The 23928-nt window shown below is 33.4% G+C and overlaps 1 protein-coding gene across 6 annotated transcripts in view; it reads left to right on the top strand.

The window, feature by feature from the left end:
* Positions 1–23182, top strand: part of Dmxl1 (Dmx like 1) — a 158013-nt gene extending 134831 nt beyond the window's left edge. For all 6 annotated transcript variants that reach the window (XM_052155925.1, XM_052155921.1, XM_052155924.1 and 3 more), the window contains 6 exons: positions 8105–8232; positions 15001–15093; positions 16270–16361; positions 17339–17391; positions 19581–19798; positions 21084–23182. In XM_052155925.1, the coding sequence (XP_052011885.1) occupies positions 8105–8232; positions 15001–15093; positions 16270–16361; positions 17339–17391; positions 19581–19798; positions 21084–21308 (809 nt within the window). In that variant the 3' untranslated portion in view covers positions 21309–23182. The remainder of the gene's footprint in view (positions 1–8104; positions 8233–15000; positions 15094–16269; positions 16362–17338; positions 17392–19580; positions 19799–21083) is intronic.
* Positions 23183–23928: the final 746 nt, after the last annotated feature.

Below are 23928 nucleotides of genomic sequence, written 5' to 3'. Positions count from 1 at the left end.
GCTCTGAGTGAGACAAGGTTGTTTTTTTTTTCTTTTCTTTTTTTTTTTTAATTGAAAAGGGAAGTAAAAGCATTTTATGATAAAATTAAAGATTTACATGGAAAATATTTCAGATAAAATAGAAGAGATACATAGAAAAACACATTAAAATTGATAATTTTCATGGAAAATTCAAGAGTAAAGTGGTAGACATGTAAAACATTGCTAAATTAGTTGAAATATGAAATAGAAACATTTTATGATAGAATTGAAGATTTACATGGAATATATTTCTAATAAAATTGTAGAAAAATTTTAGGTGTTAAAAATTTTAAACATGTTAGAATTGAAGGTTATCATGGGAAAATTTATATAGATGTAATAATTGTAGGCATAAAAGTATTCCTAAGTTGATTGAAAGTGGAATTATAAACATTTTCTGATAAACTTGAAGATTTACATGGAAAATATTTCTGATAAAATTGAAGAAATATATAGAAAAACATGTTAAAATTAAAGATTATCATGGAAATTATACAGATAAAGTGATAGGCATAAAAATAATTCTAAGTTGAAGGTAGAATTAAAAACATTTTCAGATAAAATTGAAGATCTACATGGAAAATATTTCTGGTAAAATTCAGGAAATATATAGACAAAAACATTAAAATTGACTATTTCATGGAAAATTTTACATATAAAATGGTAGATATAGAAACTGAATTGAAAGTGGGATTAGAAACATTTGTGATAAAGATTTACATTGAAAACATTTCTGATAAAATAGAGGAAATATATAGAAAGACATTAAGATTGAAGATTCTTATGAAAAATAATGCAGATAAAATGGTAAACGTAAAAATCATTACTAAGTAAATTAAAGGGGTAATTACAAACATTTTCTGATAGAATTGAAGATTTACATGAGAAATATTTCTGTTAGTCTATGTCTTTTTATTGGGGAGTTGAGACCATTGTTGTTAAGAGATATTAAGGAATAGTGATTGTTGCTTCCTATTATTTTTCATGTTATTTATATGTTTGTGTGGGTATCTTCTTTTGGGTTTGTTGGAAGAAGATTACTTTCTTGCTTTTTTTCTATTATCCTTTGTAGGACTGGATTTGTGGATAGATATTGTGTAAATTTGGTTTTATCATGGAATATCTTGGTTTCTCCATCTATGATGATTGAGAGTTTTGCTGGGTATCGTAGTCCAGGCTGGCATTTGTGTTCTCTTAGGGTCTATATGAGTTCTTACCAGGATCTTATAGCTTTCATCATCTCTGGTGAGAAATCTGGTGTACTTCTGATAGGTCTGCCTTTATAAGTTACTTGCCCCTTTTCCCTTACTGCTTTTAATATTCTTTCTTTGTTTAGTGAATTTAGTGTTTTGATTATTATGTGCCGGGAGAAGTTTCTGTTCTCATTCAGTCTGTTAGAGTTCTGAAGTCTTCTTGTATGTTCATGGGCATCTCTTTCTCTAGGTTAGGGAAGTTTTCTTCTATAATTTTGTTGAAGATATTTACTGACCCTTTAAGTTGAAAATCTTCCCTCTCTTCTATACCTATAATCCTTAAGTTTGGTATTCTCATTGTGTCCTGGAGTTCCTGGATGTTTTGGATTACCAGCTTTATGTATTTTGCATTTTCTTTGACTGTTGAGCCAATGTTTTCTATGTTATCTTCAGCACCTGAGGTTCTTTCTTCTATCTCTTGAATTCTGTTGTTGATGCTTGCATCTGTGACTCCTGAATTCCTTCCAAGGTTTTCTATCTCCAGAGATATCTCCCTTTGTGATTTCTTTATTGTTTCTACTTCCACTTTTAGATCCTAGATGGTTTTGTTCAGTTCCCTCACTTGATTGTGTTTTCCTGTAATTCTTTAAAGGATTTTTGTGTTTCTTAGTTAAGGGCTTCTGCCTGTTGATCCATGATCTCCTGTATTTCTTTAAGGGATTTTTGTGTTTCCTCTTTAAGGGCTTTTACCTGTTGACTGATGTTCTCTTGTATTTCTTTAAGGGAGCTATTTAAGTTCTTCTTGAAGCCCTCTATCAGCATCATGAGATACAATTTTTAATCCAACTCTTGCTTTTCTGGTGTGTTGGGGTATCCGGGACTTTTTGTGGAGGGAGAACTGGGTTCTGATGTTGCCATGAGGCCTTGATTTCTGTTGGTAGGGTTCTTGTGCTTGCCTTTCACCATCTGGTTATCTCTGGTACTAGTTGGTATTGTTGTCTCTGGCTGGAGTTTGTTCCTCCAGTGGGCCTGTAAACCTGTGCCCTTACTCCTCTGAGCTCAGAAGTGAAAGCACTGCTAGGAGATTACTCTCTCCAGGTGGGCTGTGCACAGAAGGCTGCAGAGTCTCCAGCTCCCTGGTACAAACGGTGGCAGGAAGACTTCAGTCCCAGCTGTTCCACTGATCTTAGGCCCTGTGTGCTCCTAGTTTTTCCCCTCTAGAGAGAAGGTGGTGATCTCACCTCTGCGCTCAGAAGTGCCAAGGTATTTTTTCTTAAAGCTGCCTGCATAACACCTTTTTATACTGTGTAAGCAAGATAGCAGGGTCATTTCTCTATACATTCAAAGTGATTACCCTTCCAGTTATGGTGGACAACCAAGAGCAATGGCAATAATAGCCCATGCTTAAATGGTTCTGGGGCCGTCTAGCTTTGAGATTGTTTTTCTATGAAAAACATGAGAAATATTCTTCCAGTGAAGAATGGCTGTGCACTTTTAGTTAGGATTCACTGGAAGTACTTTTTTTTAATATATACTTTCTGTTGGATATTCACTCAGTTGATAGTTTCCTCTGATGTATAGAAGCAGTTTCATGAGATCTCAATTGTTAGTTTTCCTGCTTTACCAGGGTCTTAAAGAATTCTTACATTTGTCCATAAGTTAAAGTATACTCCCTCCTTTTTTTTTTTTACTAACAGTTTTAGAGTATACGGCCTTATGTTGAGATTCTTGGTACATTTGAAGTTGGATTTTGTTCAGTGGGAGAGGTAATGTGTAGTTCTATTTTTTTACTTGTTGAAATCCATGATTCATAATACCATTTGTTAAAGATAGGGTCTTCTGTGTATATTTTGGTGTCTTTGTTAAAAATCAAGTAACTGTAGTTGTGTGTGCATATGTGTCGATTCTCTTATTTTATTCCATTGATCTGTGTATTTATTTTTGAGTTGATACTGTGCTTTATTATACCATATATTTATTACCATGGTTCTAAAGTATATGATATCAGGTAGGATGATACCTCCTGCAGTGTTATTTTGTTCAAGATTGTTTGGCTGCCCTTGTTTTTGTGGTGGTGGTGGTGGTGGTGGTGGTGGTGGTGGTGGTGGTGGTGGTATGTGTTCGTGTGTTGCCATATAATTTTTTTCCATAAAAGCCATTTTAATTTTATTTTCATTATTGTATGTGTATGTGAGTGTTGTACCTTTGTGTATATTTGTGCACAGTGTGCATGCAGAACTTGTGGAGGTTAGAGGGTAGTATCTGATTCCCTGGGATTGGATTTACAGATGCTTCTAAGCTGTCGTATGAGTGCTAGGAGTCAACACTAGAGTACTCTGGAAGAGCAACAAGTGTTCTAACTACTGAGCCAACTCTTCTACCTCACCATAAAATTTTTTAGTTTATTTTTCTCTAAAAAAAAAAAAAAAAAAAAAAAAAAAAAACCATAGAAATATTCTTTCTGTAAAGAACAGTGCTAAGATTTGAGTTAGGATTCCACTGAATCTGAATAGCTTTTGCTGGGATTGCCATTTAACAAGTATAATTCTTCCACTATATGAATATGGAAGGTCTTTTCTTCTAGTGTTCAGTGTCTGTCTAAAGTGTGTTAAGGCTTTCATTGTAGGGGTCTTTCATTTCCTTAATTAGATTTGAGAGAGAGAGAGAGAGAGAAAGAGAGAGAGAGAGAGAGAGAGAGAGAGAGAGAGAGAGAGAGAGAGAGAGAGAGAGAGAGAACACTGTATAGGCCTATTCTTCGGCTTCTAATCTGTCATACAAGGAATATTGATCACAGAATTCCTGTGGAGCCCACATTCAAAGAATTTGAGTATAACCCTAGTATAACCTTTTCAGATTTGCTTTATAACATTATTTCATTCAATCTCCCTGACTTCTCCTTTCTGTAGAGCTTTATATCTCTGTATACTTAAGAACATTTGAACAATTACAGTATACACCCTTCTAATCTTAGAGCAATTAAATCTCTTTTATCTCTATCTTTTATCTGTTTGTTGGGGGCCAGTAGTCTGCCTCTCTCTGCCTTCCTCCTCCAAGTAACCTGTCTCTGCACAGCAGGGGCTCCCAGTGCCTCTGAACCCAAACTCTTTGTATTAGTTTTGAACTGTGTGTGGGCCGAAAGGGGGGATCCCCATGTGGCTTGGGCAAAATCTGCATTCCCTTCTATCTTTAAAAACAAATAACCGAACTTTAGATTTCTATCCTTTGATTACCTGCTTGTAGGAAGCAGGCAGCTTTTACTATCTGGCTCTCTGCCTCAGAGCAGCCATCCAGTCTCTTTTCACAGCAGGGGATCCCAGTGACTGTGAGCTAAGCCTGTGTTCCTTTGTTCAAGTTTAGTGTGCTAGAGCCATATGGCTCTGCTCTGCTCACTGAGAAACCAATATTCCCTCTCTATATACTTTTTATCACTATATGTAGGTGATCAATCCAAGAATTCCTAAATTAATAGTGGGTTCTCGCCTTCCCTGTTGCCCGTCATTTGTTGTGTGTAGCTTTCACTATTTCCGCAAAGCTCCAGGAACTGGCTGTGCTACCAGCCTCCACCCAGCTTCCCTTGAATTCACAGATAAAAGACATACACACAGGTTACTCATTTTCAACTTGCCTTCTTGGCACAATTGCTGGGCATTATTAAATTCTCACTGCTAACATGCCCTTACCAATAATAAGGGCTCTTAGTTCCACACCTCCCACCTGCCCTAAACTTTAGTACCCAGTTAAGTCTAGTACCTGCTATACATCCCTGACCACCCGCCTATAGGAGCGGCCAAGGGCTGTCACTCCTTCCAGTATCTCACGTGGCTGCTTGGTCTTTCTCCAAACATAGTGAACTCTCCTTTCCTCCCTTGGGTCTGCCTCTTTTTTTCTTCTGGGGACCTGGAAGTCCTGACTATTCCTTCTACCCAGCAACTTAGTCATGGCTTTGTTTACAGACCAAGAACCAGGACCTTACCATCAGAACTGCTCCTACTAGAAAGGACAGGCTTTTTGAGAGTTTTCTATTGTCTGAGTTAAGAGTCACCATTTAAGGGTCAACATGTATCTCTTCTATGTAGTCCTTCTATGCTACTTTGTCATCTCTGGTCAAGCAGAGGTTAGGCATATGAGATTTCAGAAGTAGAACATTAAGATACCTGTGTGACACAGGTGAGCAGGGCCTACCCTCCTATGCAGGGAAATGAAGTCAGATCTTGGTGGATCTGGGTGGACTGCAGGATGAGAAGTCAGCCATGTCAGAGACTGTGGGGACGCTGCAAGATCCAGGAGGAGCTGGGTTACCTGACAGTGCAGAAGTGAGATTCCAGATGATCTAGGCATAAAGTCAGCTAACATGGCAACACAGATAGACAAACTCTTGGAGGCACCAGAATGCCAATCAGATGAGGACGGATCTGGTCCTACTTGGCAGCACAGAGTAAAAAAGCCTGCATCAAATTTGCATGTACCAAAGGTTTTCCGAGTCCACATGAACTTAAAGTATACTTGGGTCAGCTTCCTTCTGAGAGTTTAGGGAATGTTTAATTTACTTATGAGCCTATAAGTTATCTAGAACTCTTATCTATTAATTTAGAGACAGAAAAATGTCACACAAATAATGCATGTATAGGTTTGATTTTAGCCATGTGCCAGATAGAAAAATCACTAAAATCTTGATTTAAAATGATTTTATAAAAAGATTATAGGGCCCAAGTGTATACTATAAAAGGAGTCCATGGAGAAGTGCAGGTTTTTATTTGCCTTTTAAATAGTCATTTAACACGGTATATCTGGGGCTGAAGAGATGGTTTCATCAGAAAAGTAAGCACTTGCTAGCCAGCATGATGGCTTGAATTCAGATCCTTGAAAACTCTGGGTATGGCAGCATAGACCTTTAATCTCAGCACTGGGCATTGGAGCCAGGAGGGTCTCTGGAGCCTTGCTGGCCAGCTAGGCTCCAGGTTCCTTAAGAGACCCTGTCTCAAAATATGGTGGAAGGCACTTGAAGAAGATACAACAGTTGACTTCTGGTATGTATGAATACACACACACACACACAGAGAGAGACACACGCTAGGGTTAGGCACAATGCACAGACAGGCACACATAGAGATACACACAGAGAGCTACCTAGAGAGAGGGGGAGGGGAAGGAACAACCTAGGGAGAAAAGAAACCAGCAGAACCAACAGAAGGCTATTTGAACATTCACCATTTCATAAACTTATAAAATTAGACTGCAGGTGGTTTATGGCTTTACCAAAAATTAGGTTCTCAATGCTGCCACCAAATAATTGACAGAACCAGCTGCAAGGGGAGGAATAATTTGTTTTGGCTTAAAGTTTCAGAGGGTTGAGTCTTTTGGTCACTTGAGAAGAAGTGAGTGTGGTGAGAGCCAGCCAAGAACCATAGAAGAAGGGTGATGTGCTATCACTTTGAGCTAGGTTTCCCTTGCCCTCTTCTGTTCCATGTGCTTCTCTACCCATGAGGTGTCACCTCCTATATTTGTAGTTCATCTATTTTCTCTCTCAGTTAATCGTATCTAGAAACATTTTCACAAACACAGTCAGAAGTGTATCTTACCAATCTTGGTGGATCTAGACCCAGGCAGTAAAATATTAGCTATCACACTAAGCTAGCAGAAGAAAAATAAAAAGGTATTTGAGGAAGCAAGATGAAAAGAAATTTGATTCATTGAAGTGATAGGTTCTTAATTAGTGTTGAAGGTTCAGTTTTTGTCTTACTGTTTATAGTGAGTTGTGTTTTAGGTTATTAATACACCACAATTCAAGAACTCCAGAGCCATGTAGCTTAGAGTTCTTAGCACTATAGATAATATTCGGAAAACTTAAATAGTTTTAAATGGCTATCCTCATTGGTTATAGTTAGTTAAGACTGTGAGGTCAGAATGACTCAGAGGTTAAGAGCACCAGTTGCTCTTCCAGAGGACCCAGGTTACATTCCCAGCACCCACATAAAACTCACACATATCTAACTCCAGATCCAATGGGATCCTACACCCTCTCTGATCTCTATAGGCACTGCATGCACATGTTGCACAAATATATATACAGGTAAAACACACAGAAAAGAAAATAATTTAGACCATGGGAGGAAAAGAGCATCTCTTCTAGCTAGTGTCAAGACATTATGCTGCTACCTTCTCACCCCTGCCCAATGTACAGCAAAACGTTCTAAAACAGCCTGAATTCATTTATATTAAGATTTGGTAAAGAATTAATAAAACTCAACTAATAATGTAATTAGCAGCTTACTGGGTATTTTATATATATTGATTTTTATTATTCCTATACCACACTAATTCTGAGAGTTATGATTAATATAATTAGGGAGACATTTGTTATATTTCTGAGTGCTTTATGTAAGATCTCATTATCAAAACTACTGATATTATTCCTTATAATAATCAGTATTATCAGAGTCATTAGCATATATTTCAGATAATAGTCAAAATAACTTAAAAATGAAATTTTCTTTAATATGTCATTCAAGATTTTAATACGACTTTTTCTGAGAAAAATTTAGTATAACTGACAAAAGTTTATTCTTTAATAATTTCAATAATTATAATATTTATCATAAAAATTATTTTAGACTATTAAGACATTAAGATAATTTTGATAAGAATCTTAATTTATAAACATATGTTTCTAAAAACATGTTTCTGTTGTTTTGTTTGAAGACATGCTCTCAGTCAAATGAAAGTACATCATATTATTTTTGTTGTATGAAATGAAAAATGAAAGAGAAATTTATATAAATGGACTGATTTATTTCCTAAGTTCATCTCTGATAAATACTTCTAGATTGGGCTAAATAAATTTTCTCAAACCTTTTTAAAATAAATGTTATTTTTATCATCTTATAATGCAGATCTCACTGGAGCTCAAGATGGAAGTGTCAGAATGTTTGAATGGGGCCATTCTCAGCAAATAACCTGTTTTCGATCTGGTGGCAATTCAAGAATTACAAGAATGAGATTTAATTATCAGGGCAATAAGGTATTGTTGAGAATTAAATGATATTTTTTAAAATAAGTTTGGTGTATAAATATACTAGTTTGAGGTTTTGAAGAGAGTATTTAAAGTACTAATTCATAAGAATTCTTCTAATTCTTCTGAAAGAACATTTAAGTGCACTTGATTCTTCTATAGTATGTGGTACACATATATGACTACTAAACTTAATTTAAATGTACGCTAAGGACCAGTGCTCTATCTTATGTTTCTTTGACCAGTGAATGTCCAACACTTTAATTCCTAGAATCTACTCAGAGTATGATTCAGCACCAAGCAGCAAGTACAGTTCAGGATTTGCTAGATCTGTCTAAGTCATCTGCATCTGTGATTTTGTATTTTAGAATTGAGAAGCACTGTTGTAGAATGACATGACAGCAAACTGTGAACTAGCCACACAGCTTTAATAGAACATTTTGATATTACAGTTCTATTGTTCATTATTTTCTTTTAGTCTTGTCTACTAGCAGAGTTAAGGAGAACAAAGACCTTATGGAGGACAAACCTTTAGTTACAGAGCCATTTAAGTGAATGTGTGACTAGAAGGTGTGCTGTGAGATTTTCTCCTAGAAATGACAGGAAAAGTACACCCATGACAGCTCAGTAATATGGCTGCCTGAGCAGTAACAATACAAACATATTAATAAGGAAGAAGTGGGAAATTTCATAGGACCCTAGACAAAAAAAACAGTATAGGCAACTAATGACTACCAAGAGAAGAAGAATTGATCTCTTCCAGAGACAAGCCTCATAATTATCCAATACAAAATGGTCAGCCCCGAAAGCATATATATACCAACAACACTAAGCAGACTGGGCAAGTTATTTATATATTTATTCATAGATATGTAACAATCATAAAAGAATGCTTTAAATTTTAAGTGGGGTAAGGAGGAATGGAAGGGAAAGAAAGGGGAAATAATGAAATTTTATTTAATTTTTTTAAAAAAAAGTTTGCTGAAACACCTCTAGACCATCCCTTTACTGTCTTCTCACATTGCTGCTTATTTCAAATCAAGGGCTTAAGTGTAAATTAGCCTGGTATTTGTCTTCAGGATCATACATCACTGAAAGTTTACACAGATCCTAGATAATAGCCTTTTTCTTTCCCTAAATTTTTATTATGGTGCTCACAAAGATCAGATTTCAAACCATTTTGGATTTCAGACTTTTCAGATTATGAGTGCTTAATAAGTGTAGTCTGAAGTATTAATGTGTTTATGCTTTCCATTTTAGTTGACTGTGTGCTGTTGCTTCTAGTCTGTGTATGTCAATCCTTAATTCCTTTGATATAACATCTTCCCAATAAGGTGATAATGTGAAAAACATAATTAAAATAAGTAATATCCTTTTTTTTTGAGAAATCCTTCAAGATATCTTTTTACCAAACTCTTCAGTATGATGCTCAAACCTTACTACAATTTGATTCTGTAATCTGACTTATTTGTTAGCATTAACACTTGCTACAGTCCTTTATATAGTTTTAAAGTAAAACAAGCTTTAGTTCATTGCCTGCCAGGTATCTTGCTAAGCAGTTAATTTTTCATTCACTTTATCCATGTGATAAAACCAAATAGCACAACACCTATACGTTCTCTAGCCTTTATTAAGGAAGCATAAAACTCAGTCTATCTCAATCATGTAAATCAGTTTTGCTGTAAATTACAGATAGAATTGGGCACTCAAAAGACTAAATTTCAACAAAATTAAGATAATAAGACTAATAAATGACATGAGGAATTAATTCTTAAGAGATTCAGAAATGCTATCAATAAAACAGGCTAGTATGAAACAGCATAGAACAGGAAATAGTTTTTACAAATTAAAAACAGTGGGGGTCAGTCAACATAAGTTCCAAAAAACAAGGTATGTATGTATGTTTGTTTATATATATGTTGAAGAAGTACCAAATAAGAAATTATCTCCTGGGAAATAGTTCAGGAAACATTTTAGAAAAATCAAAATGGTAGGGGGAAATCAGTACTTGAAGGATTAATGAATATTTGTTGAAAGTAAAGAATATAATTTCACAAAAATTGGGACTTCCTAGTACTAAGATTTATTGACAGATATATGTACACATACCCAGTTATTTGGTTTTTTGTTTTAATTCAGATATAAAGAAATAGTTCTATAAATGTGAAAGAAATAGAGCTGTAAATGTTACTCACCTTCCTTTCTAAATAATTGGAATTAGGTTTCTCAAAATTTCCAATAAAAAGGGAAAAATGTGGGGCGGTAGTGGCACACACCTTTAATCCCACTTGGGAGGCAGAGGCAAATGGATTTCTGAGTTCAAGGCTAGCATGGTCTACAGAGTGAGTTCCAGACAGACAGAGCTACATAGAAGACCCCTATTTCAGGGGAAAAAAGAAATTTTTTTTAAAAAGGGAAAAATTACAATTAGTAGAGCTATATTTATATAATCCTATTAGATACAGTGTGAGAAATAAGTTGATTTCAGCCAAACTTTACTTCAAATTAACAGTATTTGAATATATATTCCATATTTATCCCTGCTGAAGAACAAATCTAGCTCTACTCATGAAAACAGAATAAACTAGAAAAAAGGGCTAGATAGTGAGAAAGTAAAACAAATATAAAAACAATAGAAATTTTTTTGAAAATTTCTCAGGAATATTTTTATGCCTACCACTTTATCTGTATAGATTTTTATAAAAAACATACATAATAAGAATTTTCAAAAACAGAGTAGTTAAACAATATGAAGTTTACCAAAACTTTAATATGTTCAGTAATCATTACTGAAAATTAAAACTTAGTTAACTATTTTAATTTTTGGTAGTTCCCAGTGTTTACTAATATGGAAGAATAAATACGTAGTAAGTTTCAAATATTTTGCTTAAAATTGATATTATCTTCAATTTTCAACTTTTTACATTTTTTGACTTTGTGGGAAGAGGGCAAGAGCATACTGTGGCTCATATGTGGAAGTCTAAGGTAACTTACAGGGGTTTCCTTCCTTCCACTGTGTGGGGCCCAGGGAACAAAATGAGATCATCCATTTGCCAGTTTCATCTTTCAGTTTTAAAAAAAATAAATAAAACTTTTTTATGATAAAATTGAAGATTTACATGGAAAATATTTCTGACAAAATTGAAGAAATATGTAGAAAAACACATTAAAATTGACATGGAAAGTTAAAGAGTAAATGGTAGATAAAAACATTGCTAAGTTATTTTAAAAGTAGAAACATTTTATGATAGAATTGAAGATTTACATGGAAAATATTTCTGATAAAATCGTAGAAAAATATAGAAAAACACCTTAAGATTGACTATTTCATAAAAAAACTATACAGATAAAGTAGTAGGCATAAAAATATTCCTAAGTTGATTAAAAATGGAATTATAAACATTTTCTGATAAAATTGAAGATTACATGGAAAATATCTCTGATAAAATTGAAGAAATGTATAGAAAAACATGTTAAAATTAAAGATTATCATGGAAAATAAAATGGTAGGTCTAAAAATATTTCTAAGTTGATTGAAAGTGGAATTATAAACATTTTCTAATAAAATTGAAGATTTACATGGAAAATATATCAGATAAATTGAAGAAAATATAGAAAAACACGTTAAGATTGACTATTTCATGGAAAAAATATACAGATAAAATGGTAGCCATAAAAATATTCTTAAGTTGAGTGAAAGTGGAATTATAAACATTTTCTAATAAAATTGAAGATTTACATGGAAAATATATCTGATAAAATTGAAGAAAAATATAGAAAAACATGTTAAGATTGACTATTTCATGGAAAAGTATACAGATAAAACGGTAGACATAAAAATCTTTCTAAATTAATTGAAGGTGGAATTAACATTTTGTGATAAAATTAGAGATTTACATGGAAAATATTTCTGAAAAAAATAGAATATATAGAAAAACATGTTAAAATTGAAGATTATCATGAAAAATAATGCAGATAAAATGGTTGATATAAAAAACATTACTAAATTAATTGAAAGAGGAATTACAAACATTTTCTGATAAAATTGAAGATCTACAGGAAAATTATTTCTGTTAGTCTATGTCTTTTCATTTGGGTAGTTGAGTCCATTGATGTTAAGAGATATTAAGGAATATTTTAATTCCTTAATTAATGATTGTTGCTTCCTGTTATTTTTGATGTTATTTTTATGTTTGTGTGGTTACTTTCTTTTGGGTTATTTGGAAGAAGATTACTTTCTTACTTTTTTCTAGGCTGTAGTTTCCCTCCTTGTGTTGGCGTTTTCCATCTGTTATCCTTTGTAGGGCTGGATTTGTGGGAAGATATTGTGTAAATTTGGTTTTATCATGGAATATCTTGGTTTCTCTTTCTATGGTGATTGAGAGTTTTGCTGAGTATAGTAGTCTGGGCTGCCATTTGTGTTCTCTTAGGGTCTGTATAACATCTGCCCAGGATCTTCTGGCTTTCATAGTTTCTGGTGAGAAATCTGGTGTAATTCTGATAGGTCTGCCTTTATAAATTACTTACCCTTTTTCCCTTACTGCTTTTAATATTCTTTCTTTGTTTAGTGCATTTGCTGTTTTGATTATTTTGTGCTGGGAGGACTTTCTGGTCTGGTCCAGTCTGTTTGGAGTTCTGTAGGCTTCTTGTATGTTTATGGGCATCTCTTTCTTTAGGTTAGGGAAGTTTTCTTCTATACTTTTGTTGAAGATATTTACTGGCCCTTTAAATTGTAAATCTTCACTCTCTTCTATACCTATAATCCTTAGGTTTGGTCTTCTCATTGTGTCCTGGAGTTCCTGGATGTTTGAAATTATACGTTTCTGCATTTTACATTTTCTTTCACTGTTGAGTCAATGTTTTCTATGGTATCATCAGCACCTGAGATTCTTTCTTCTATTTCTTGTATTCTGTTGGTGATGCTTGCATCTATGACTCCTGAATTCTTTCCAAGATTCTCTGTCTACAGAGTTGTCTTCCTTTGTGATTTCTTCATTGTTTCTACTTCCACTTTTAGATCCTGGATGGCTTTGTTCAGTTCCTTCACTTGTTTGTGTTTTCCTGTAATTCTTTAAGGGATTTTTGTGTTTCCTCTTTAAGTGTTCCTACCTATTGTCCCATGTTTTCCTGTATTTCTTTAAGGGAGTTATTTATGTCCTTCTTGAAGTCTTCTATCAGCATCATGAGATGCGATTTTAAATCCAACTCTTGCTTTTCCAATGTGTTGTAATATCCTAGACTTGCTGTGGTGGGACAACTGGGTTCTGATGTTGCCAAGTAGCGTTGGTTTCTGTTAGTAGGGTTCTTGTGTTTGCCTTTCACCATCTGATTATCTCTGGTATTAGTTGGTCTTGCTGTCTCTGGCTGGATCTTGCCCCTCCTTTGGGCCTGTAAGCCTGTGTCTGTATGCCTGGGAGACCAACTCTCTTCTGGCAGAGTCTGTGCACAGAAGACTGTGGAGCTGCCTGGTACAAATGGTGGCTGGAAGGGAAGACATATCTTTCAATTTTAATTGATGCAAAGCATTCCCAACTCCAAATATTTAGTCTATATAATTATAAAGGGGTGTATATTTATATGAATGTTCAAAGCAGCACCTTTTATAATAGAATAAGTTGAAAACTGTCTATAAAAGGAAAGTTTACAATTGTAAGACAACTATACACTGCAATACCACCCTGTACAAGAAAAGCTAGATGTGTATGTCTTGATGAGGATAGTTAAAATGTAAATTTGTATCTTTATATTATCCAGTATACTATAAAAATCTATATGAGTGTTTAAATATTCATAAAAAGAAATCCTAGCGAAACTAATCAGCTTGTTATAATAGGTGATTGATCTAGAATTAGAAAAAGACCAGGGTCCACATTAGACATGAGTTTCATATACTTTCTAAGCATACACTTTTGTTTTGTTTTGTTTTTAAACAAGGTCTCACTCTATGGCTCATACTGGTCTCAAATTCATGACAGTCCTTTCTTCTGCTTTAGCCTCCTAAATGTTTGGGATTTACAGGTGTGAGTCCCCTTACTAGCAAGTACTATTTTTATAATGTCTTTAAAAAAAAAAAAAGTTAGCTATTTTAACCTGTGAGGTCTGTATCAAATTCTTCTATACTTAATTCAGTGTCTTCCCAATTAAATTTACCTTGAAATTCAGCAAAAGAATTATTTGACTATGATAACTAATTCTTATTTTACTTTGTATTATTTGTGTATTTTTGCTTTCTGCATGAGGGTTTTGTTTGTTCGTTTTGTGTTTTTTTTTTTGTTGTTGTTGTTGTTGTGCTTTTGAGGGTTTTTTTTTTTTTTGACACAGGATCTCACACTGTAGTTTAGTGTGCCATGATACTCATTATGTAGACAGTGCTACCCTGAAACTCAGAGCAGTTCTCCTTCAGCCTTCTAAAGGGTTGGATCACAGGTGTGTTCTGCCATGCCAGGTCATCTTATTTTATATAGTTTCCAAACTGCATGTTTTTGAAAGACCTTATTTTGGTATTTTGGTTTTTGGTTTTGTGTGTGTGTGTGTGTGTGTGTGTGTGTGTGTGTGTGTGTGTGTGTGTACATATATTGATATTTACAAAACAGTTTTGTGTGGCCTAATAGTTAATGCAGTATGCGTTTTTAAAAAAGTTATAAGAACTGTATACACTAGTGGTACACATTACTTATATGCTTCTTCCTACACTGTAAGTTTTCTTAAAGTGGTATATAAAAATTAGAAGGTATACAGTATCAATATTTACATTAATAATTTGAATTTTTTTTAAAGTTTGGAATTGTTGATGCTGATGGATATTTAAGTTTGTACCAAACAAACTGGAAGTGTTGCCCAGTTACTGGAAGCATGCCTAAGCCATACCTGGTAAGTAAAAAATCATATATATATATGTATATATATATATATATATATATATATATATATATATATATATATATATATATATATACATATATATATATGAAACATAGAAGTTTATGTTTAAAAACCAAGGCTATGTTTGAAACAAGTAATATTAACATTAATAAATAAAATACTTCTAATCTTATCTGTTCAGTTGCTACTATAGGCTCTTGTGATATGTGAAAATCCTTGAATAAACTTTAGGAAGTTAATGGGCACAGCATGCTATCTTCAGAGACTCACAGAAAGTCTGGAACTTTTCTAACCTCACTAAGCTATAAATGAGTCTTTTACCTAATTAAAATGATTAGCAGATGTATCAGATTATCTCCGACCCTTTGTTTTCATCTCTGTTTAATAGTGTGCATTCTTCATAAAAATTGGTCTACAGAGATTAAAATATACTAAACATAAACAGTATGTATTAAAAAAGATTAAGATTATACATTATGATTCCTGTTAATTCACCTGAGGTTATAGGTTAGAGTTCAGTGTTGATCTAAAAAACACAAGGGAGGATTGTTTAGGGTAACTTGAAAACGATTTAGTCAGTTCTTTTCCTCTAGATTTATTAGGCTATAGTGTGAAATGTGTAAGTTTATATTCCAGAGAAAAGACTGCTTGAGACAACTGCTTTTCTTTTTTAATTGATAAAATGTATCATATTAAGTTTGATTCAACTTTAAGTTTGGTAGTAACTTTTTATTATTTTTGAACAATTATGTAAAAGTTTAAATGTTTCTGAAAATTACATAATGCCAACTTGACAAAAATACTTACATCTAAAACATTCTTAAGTCCTGGTATCTGTTTTTAGAAAACAGCTTTGTTGTTGTATTTTCCCACTTAACAAGATCTGGTGGGGGGGGAGGTATTTGAAGTTTAAACCTTTGTATGTTTGTTTCATAAGATGTTGGTTGAACAAAAGTGAAATATATTGTTCAGAAACTGTATTTTTTACAGAAAGGGGGAGAATCAACATGAACGTTCTTGTATTCTCCAACTTTTTTAAAGGTTCAGAAGATAGAAAGAAATTATTTTTAAGAGAAATAACATGATTGCATTTTGGTTATACATGAACTTGGTCTTAGAAATTCGACTAGCAACAGTAACATTTATTGTTTATAACTATTCCAGGCTTGGCAGTGTCATAACAAGACAGCCAATGATTTTGTCTTCGTTAGTTCCTCCTCTCTGATAGCTACAGCTGGTCTTTCAAGTGACAATAGGTAAGAGATGTAGCTAAAATGAAGTGTATATGGATATCTAAATTTTTTTGTTGTGTATTCCTTTGTCTCAGTAATTAGGCCTTAGGAATTTTTATCATAAAGATTTTTTTCACAAAGCATTTTTAGTGGCACAAAGGTTGCAAAATTCTAGTACCATTTAAAACAAAAACCATTCCTTTTTCCTCCATTAATTTATTTCTTTATTCTTATATTGAGAAATTTAATGTTTTTAATGTTCTCATATTGAGACTTTAGAAGAAAGGATGTGGGTTTTGGTGAAATGAACATTTCTTTGTATTTTATTTTCCATATATATTCAGAAAATTTGAAACTGAAAATGTACTATTTATTTATTCGCTGTATTATATAGTTAGCTTGTTTAGTCTTCACTATGCCGTCATTACGAGGTAGGTCCTTTTCACAAGAGCCTAGGGAGTTCATAGGGAACTCAGATCAACCTGCTAGTTTGCATGAGCGTCTCTGTCCTCTACTCCATCTACTCATGCAGATCATCTAAGCTCTTTGGTCAGAACCCGAGCTTGCCAAGCTTCTGATACTCATCTGAAAGCCTCAGTTTGTACTAGAAACTAGATTTCAAGCCTGTAGAATAACCCATGTTTAGTAGAAATTCCATGTATGTATGTGTATATATGCTTCTTGATATATTAACTATGTGTGATATAATAACTGTGTGTCATTCAGCTGATACATTGGGAAATCAGTAAACACATGAAGTAATTTCTATAGTTATGCTTCATTAACTTTTATTTGTAAGTGCATGCTAATCAAAGAATAACTCAGTTTTGTAAGTTAGCAGTTTTTTGATGTAAGAATGTTATGTACATATATATATATATATATATATATATATATGACAACAAAAACATTGCTTTAAGCAAAGTTCAAGTGCTTAATACTAGGCTTATTTTTTATTCTATTTTTCTGTCAGTTAATAGAAATCCATATTTTTTTTCCAGAAACATATGTCTGTGGGACACACTTGTAGCACCTGCCAATAGTTTAGTCCATGGTAAGTTTTGAAGGTTGTTTATAAACTGAAGCTACAACTGGGAATGTAGATCATTTGCAGTGTGCTTGCCTAGCCCACACAGTTCTAGGTGTGAACCTCAGCACCACATAGCATATTAATATATGTCTATAATCTCAGCACTCAGAAGTTCAAAGCCATCCTTTGCAATATAGAGTTTGAACCTGGACTATAGGAGACTGTCTCAGAAAAAGTCATAAATTAAAAATAGTTTCAAAAGAGATTTGTGTTTAATAGTACATGTTATCAGATTGCAAGGTTAATTTTGTCCATGATATCAGGGTTTGAGGACAGATACTCATGATTAACTAGAGACAGACAGTGGGAAAAAGACAGTATTAAAGCCATATGTTAGGGCTGGAAAGATGTCTCGGTGGTTTAGAGCACTTGTTGCTCTTGCAGAGGACCTGTGTTCTGTTCCTAGTATCCTCACGTTGGTTCACAACCATAGGTAACTCTAGTTCCAAAGAATCTTATGTATTCTTCTGGCACATGCACATAGTATATAAATAATTTTTTTAAAAAAATAAATAGCATATGTATGTGTGCACATGCATATTTGCAGCCGTGTATATGCTAGCCCATTGGCAAGTGCAGAGACCTGAATATCAAGAACTTCATACTATGTACCCTCTGCCCACTCCTATACAACATTGTATTGGATGTTCTAGCAATAATATGCAAAAAAGAAAAGCTACACAGAATAGAAGGAAAAAAAGCCATCTTTTAGATGATATAATTGTATAAAGAATCTAAAAGAGGATTGCTAGAGCTAATATGAGCTATACATCAAGGTCTCAGGACAGTATACTAAACCAGTTGTTTTCCTCTGTACCAACAGTTAATATATGTAATTTGAAATTTGGAAGGTCTTATCATATTAGTGCCCAAAATAATTACTAAGGCATTGATCAAACAAAATACATAGAGGATGTGTATGTAGAAAGGGACAAAAATAATTAAGTCAAAGAAGATTTAAATTAATATAGAAGATGACCCAAGTGTAGAGCTTTAAAAATTTAATTTTGTTTAAAATGCCACTTTTTCCCAACTTTATAGATTCAACTTTAAAGTTCTAATGAAATACAAGGAAATGGTTTTGTACATAACAATAAATGGATTTTAAGGTTTGTATGAAAATAACAAATAATCAAGAAAATACTGAAGAAAAACAAATTCAGAGGACTCATACTTGCTAATCCGAAATTAATGTAAAGCTGCAATAAATTAGACATTGTGACGGTGGCTTTTTAAAAAATTAAATAGAACATTGAAAAAAATAGAGAATCTCATAGGCTCCCTTATATATCATAGACTTTAACAGAAGCACAAAAGAATTCAGTAGAGAAAGAACAAAAAACCGTTTTCAATACAGTGCTAAAAGAATTGAATAGTGACATAAAACAATCAAAAAATATCTTTAACACAGACCTCACAAATTTATCTACAAATGGGTTGTGTAGCTACATGTAAAGTGCAAATTTCTAGGAAAAAAAAAACAGGAAAAACTTGGTGGCTTTTGTTTGGAGATGAATTTTTACATTTAACACTTAATAAACAACTGTATGAACCAAGTGATGATATATCCAAGTATTTTCAAACAGTCTTTTTCTCATTATTTGAATGGTAAGTTTGTAAAAATATGGTTAAGATGATAAGGAAAAGTATATTCAGTGTGCTAAAGGAAAAGTATATTCAGTGTGCTACAAGATAAGAACCACTTTGAAAAATTTAGAATTATAATAAAGTAAAACATGTACCTAGCATGATCCACCTGTATGTACTATTTTATATATGAAAGCCACAAAAAGGCTTGCTTAGCAGCTTTATAGTATTTATAAATTGTCACACTTACATATAATAGATACTATTCAACAATTTGCTGCTATTGAGTCCAGTTCAACTTCAGTTCAGTTTCTTTGTGTTCTGACACAAAACTGTAGGCAGTTTGCTGGAACAACCAACCCTATGTCTACCTCTGTTTTCTTCTCTCCACAGTCATTCCTCATTGTCTCATGCTTGGTATATCAAATCATTTCTTATATTGCATTGGTTTTTAAGTTGGCTAAGGCAGGAAAGCAAGTCTGTTTTTTCCATCTCACCCACTTAATAGAAGCCTGTTCCTTTTTCTATTACTAAGTGGTTTTAACCTTTTTGTTTTTGACCTTCAGCTTTTACCTGTCATGATAGTGGAGCCACAGTTTTAGCATATGCTCCCAAACATCAACTGCTCATATCAGGTGGCAGAAAAGGTTTTACATGTATATTTGACCTTCGACAACGACAACAGAGGCAGCTTTTTCAGAGCCATGATTCTCCTGTTAAAGCCATTGCTATTGACCCAACTGAAGAGTACTTTGTTACAGGATCTGCAGAAGGCAACATAAAGGTAAATACAATTGATACATGGTGTCTTAGTCAGGGTTTCTATTCCTGCACAAACATCATGACCAAGAAGCAAGTTGGGGAAGGAAAGGGTTTATTCAGCTTACACTTCCACGTTGCAGTTCATTACTAAAGGAAGTCTAGACTGGAACTCAAGCAGGTCAGGAAGCAGGAGCTGATGCAGAAGCCATGGAGGGATGTTACTTACTGGCTTGCTTTCCCTGGCTTACTCAGCCTGCTCTCTTATAGAACCAAAGACTTCCAGCCCTCCCCCCTTGATCACTAATTGAGAAATGCCCCACAGCTGGAACTCATGGAGGCACTTCCCCAACTGAAACTCCTTTCTCTGTGATAACTCCAACCTGTGTCAAGTTGGAACACACAACCAGTCAGTACACATGGTACCTATAATATGAAAAAAATTAGAAACTTAGGCCTTTATATTTATGATACCAGCATACTGTACATAATAGTTGAATTAGTTCTATCATAGCTAACAATGCTAATCACTGTTTAATAAATCCTTTAATGAATGGAAATATTTTCAACTTTAAATTTTAGTTTTTTACTGGTTTTAAAGTGTGCTTAATTAATGCTTAAGAATTAAATTTTCTATGGATTTAGATATATTTCAGATAATATAATCAATCTTGACTCTACTCTTAGTTATATGATTACTAAATTTCTAGGTTAGGTGAATATATCATAGCAGAATTATTTTTCTTTGATTTGAAGCCACTTCCTTGTTTCAACTTGTTGCAGCTGATAAAGCCTGCCAAGGTTTCAATTCTTGCCACTCTCAGAGAAAGAAACAAGGCAAAGCAAAGACTGAGAGGAAGTAGAATCATACACTCAAGTATCACATGGCTAGAATTTTGGATATTCATTTTATAAGCAAATCTAAATAGAGGGGAGGATTGTTCACAAGATGAAGTACTAGAGGAAGTATAGGAATAAGTTTGGGATTTTCCCAGAATAGGGTTCCCCCACACACACTTTTCTGTACTTAATGAGGTTTTTTGCATGTGCCATAGCATCTACAGTGCATTATTAACAAAATTCCTACTCTCCGTGGATGGACTTTGAAGAACAACAACAACAACAACAAAGCAGTTGATGAGTAGTTATAGCCTATAGAGAATCAGGAGACTGTGATGCCAGCTCACACAGATACTGACCATCCTTGTTTTAGAAATGTACTACCTGCACAGGAAGGCAGTTACATTTTATTTTGGATTCTTAAGTCAATCACCAGCCTCAGTTTTCATTTTGTCCTTCATATCTTTCAGATTTGGAGTCTTTCTACCTTTAGTCTTCTCCATACTTTTATCAATGAACATGCTCGACAGTCTATTTTTAGAAATATTGGAACTGGAGTCATGCAGATTGAGACAGGACCAGCAAATCACATTTTCTCTTGTGGAGCTGATGGAACAATGAAAATGAGGATACTGCCGGATCAGTTTAGCCCTTTAAATGAGGTGTTGAAAAATGATGTGAAATTTATGCTGTAGCATTTTCACAAGAGGATATATGACTTATTACCTGTTTTGTAGAAGTGGTGAGCAATTGCAATGCACAATAATCATCTGCACCATGGATAAACTAATGCTTTCTTGTTTTCATATTTATTTTATGGAACTTTGCCCTTGATGCACTGATGCACTGATGCCTTAAAAGATAACAAGTCATTCAGCGTTAGATCCTGTTGCCTAACATAGGATGTATAAGTAGTGCTCTATTCATACTTATTTATAGTACATTTTAGTAAATATGCCATCATGTTAAAGGAATTTTGTTTTCTCATGTTATAAACTCTGTGCAAACATTGCTGCATGAAGTCCACAGCCAATAAAACCCTTAAGGCAGGTGCCGAGATAACACTCACCAATGAACTCGCCACCTTCTCACTTCTCTGTCACACAGCAGCTCTAATTCTTTTCCTGTTAATAATGAAAAGTTTATATAGATACAGTTAAGATAAGACATTGCCACTAAAACTACTATTGGGACCTCAGTGATAAGAGTGTCCAAGAGTTTATTAGTTTTCCTGTTTCCCTTCTATAACCCAGATGTATGTATATAAATGTATTTATGTATATGTATATATGTGTGCATATGTGTGTGTATATATATAGATATCTATCTTCCACATCTTACTTGATAATGTATATACAGGAGCAGAGACTGCAAGTCTTTCCATGACTCTGTGCCATAACACCTACTGCCACAGTATAAACCGTCTCTTGCAACTCTGGGTTTTTTAAGTTTTAAATTATTTTAATCTTAATGTCACTTTTAAGAAGAGTTTTAAGATTATTATTATTATTATTATTTTAAAGATATTGAGTCAAATAAGTCTCATTAGGCAATAAAGATGTGTAGCACACAAGGCATTTATATTATAAATATGTCACCAGTTTTGATGATCAGACATTTTAGTTAAATTTTGTTTTAATTTTATTTCTTTTAAAATACATTTAGTCTAAAAATTCTGAAAATGTTATAGCAGTGTTTTTAGAAACAAATGTGAAAACAAAGTAATTATAGTATTTACAAATGTACAGTGACCTGCAAATCTACATTGATAGGAAATAAATGTTATATTTTATTATTTTTGCCAAAATATTATTTTATTATAAAATTTGACCAAAATATTTAAAATTTACAATGCCTCTATCTTAAATATGCTAACCCTTATTTCTGTCTGTTTCATGCTATAGCTTTTCTGATTCATTATAAAAAATACTTGGAAAATACTTGATTTTTAGCCAATGAGACTGGCAGTAGAATAAGTGTTTAAGGGACAGTTACATACTATTTAGCTCAAATTTATTTCTAGTTAGAACCAGAAATGGCCATTTTTATGTAATGAAATATGAAAAACTATTAGGAATTGAAGAGTCAAAGCAAGGAAATGAAGGGCTGGTAAATGAATTTTGTAATATCCTCAGGATACTTTTATTATAAAAGTGTGTTGTTAAAGGTTTTATAATTGTATTTCATATTTTAAATATAGTGAGCAAGTTACAGTGAAAACACTGTCATTATAGAGAGTTTATATGCACAGAATAACCTGTACCTGTAAATTGTGCAATAGCAATATAAGACTATTTTGCCATGGAGAAATCTGTGACATTACAAACAATATTTTTCTTTGATGTAGCTAAGTTATTTTTCAGTAATCGCTTCACAAATCAAGATTCAAAAGACTTTAAACACTTTCAATAAGAAAGAAAATTTACTATCGTGTTTATTAAAATCAAAAGACTTCGGGGATGAACTATTGAGCATTTTAATTGAGAGTTTATATGAATAACCACACATTATGTAAGCCCGTATGTATTTACATCCAGAGTCATATTTTAAATAAACAATCATGCAGTGATTTTTTTCGCATGCCTTTGTTTTAAGAAATACTTCTGCTAGTGTAATTGATTTTAAGTATGTAACTTTTAAACTCAGAATTTCTATATGTCATGATTGAAGAGATAATTTAATTTCCTCAGATGCCTTCTTGTCCTTTTCTGCAGTATTTTTTACTTAATGGGTAATTATTAAATAATTGAAATGTGTATATAAGATAATACTCATACACTTAAATTTTCATTATTCACACAAATGGTCACATCAAAATAAACTTAGATTCTCTGTTTTCATAGAGTGGCTATGTTCCAGAGATTTATAACATGGTACACCTCATGTTGTAAGATACAAGGTTTCTCTTACCATGATGAAACACTGATGACTTTTTTCCCATAGGTCCCACTGTTCACTTTTAGATAAGATAGAAAATTTGCTGCTGTGCTTACCGTGATTTTAAAGGGATTAGATATAAACTAATTAAGCATTTAATCCTTACCGACATTCTTTGGTTAAAAATGAGGTTTGTTTGTTTTTTAAAACAGCAAAACTGTCCAAATGGATCTCATTGACTGAAACAATATAATTAGACATTTCAGGAAATGCTTTGTACAGCTTGAAAGTGGAAATGGTATTATTAACAGTCTAGGTAAACATATGTTACTAGACAAGAAATTTAAATGTCTTATGAGAAAAGACCACAGTTAAAACCCAAGTAAACTACAAGAAATATTTGCAGAGAGGTGTGTGTTAGTGTCTCTGTATGTGGTA

Source organism: Apodemus sylvaticus, chromosome 13 (assembly GCF_947179515.1).
Source record: "Apodemus sylvaticus chromosome 13, mApoSyl1.1, whole genome shotgun sequence".
In the NCBI taxonomy this organism is placed as follows: Eukaryota; Metazoa; Chordata; class Mammalia; order Rodentia; family Muridae; genus Apodemus; species Apodemus sylvaticus.
This window is presented reverse-complemented; position numbering and strand designations above follow the sequence as displayed.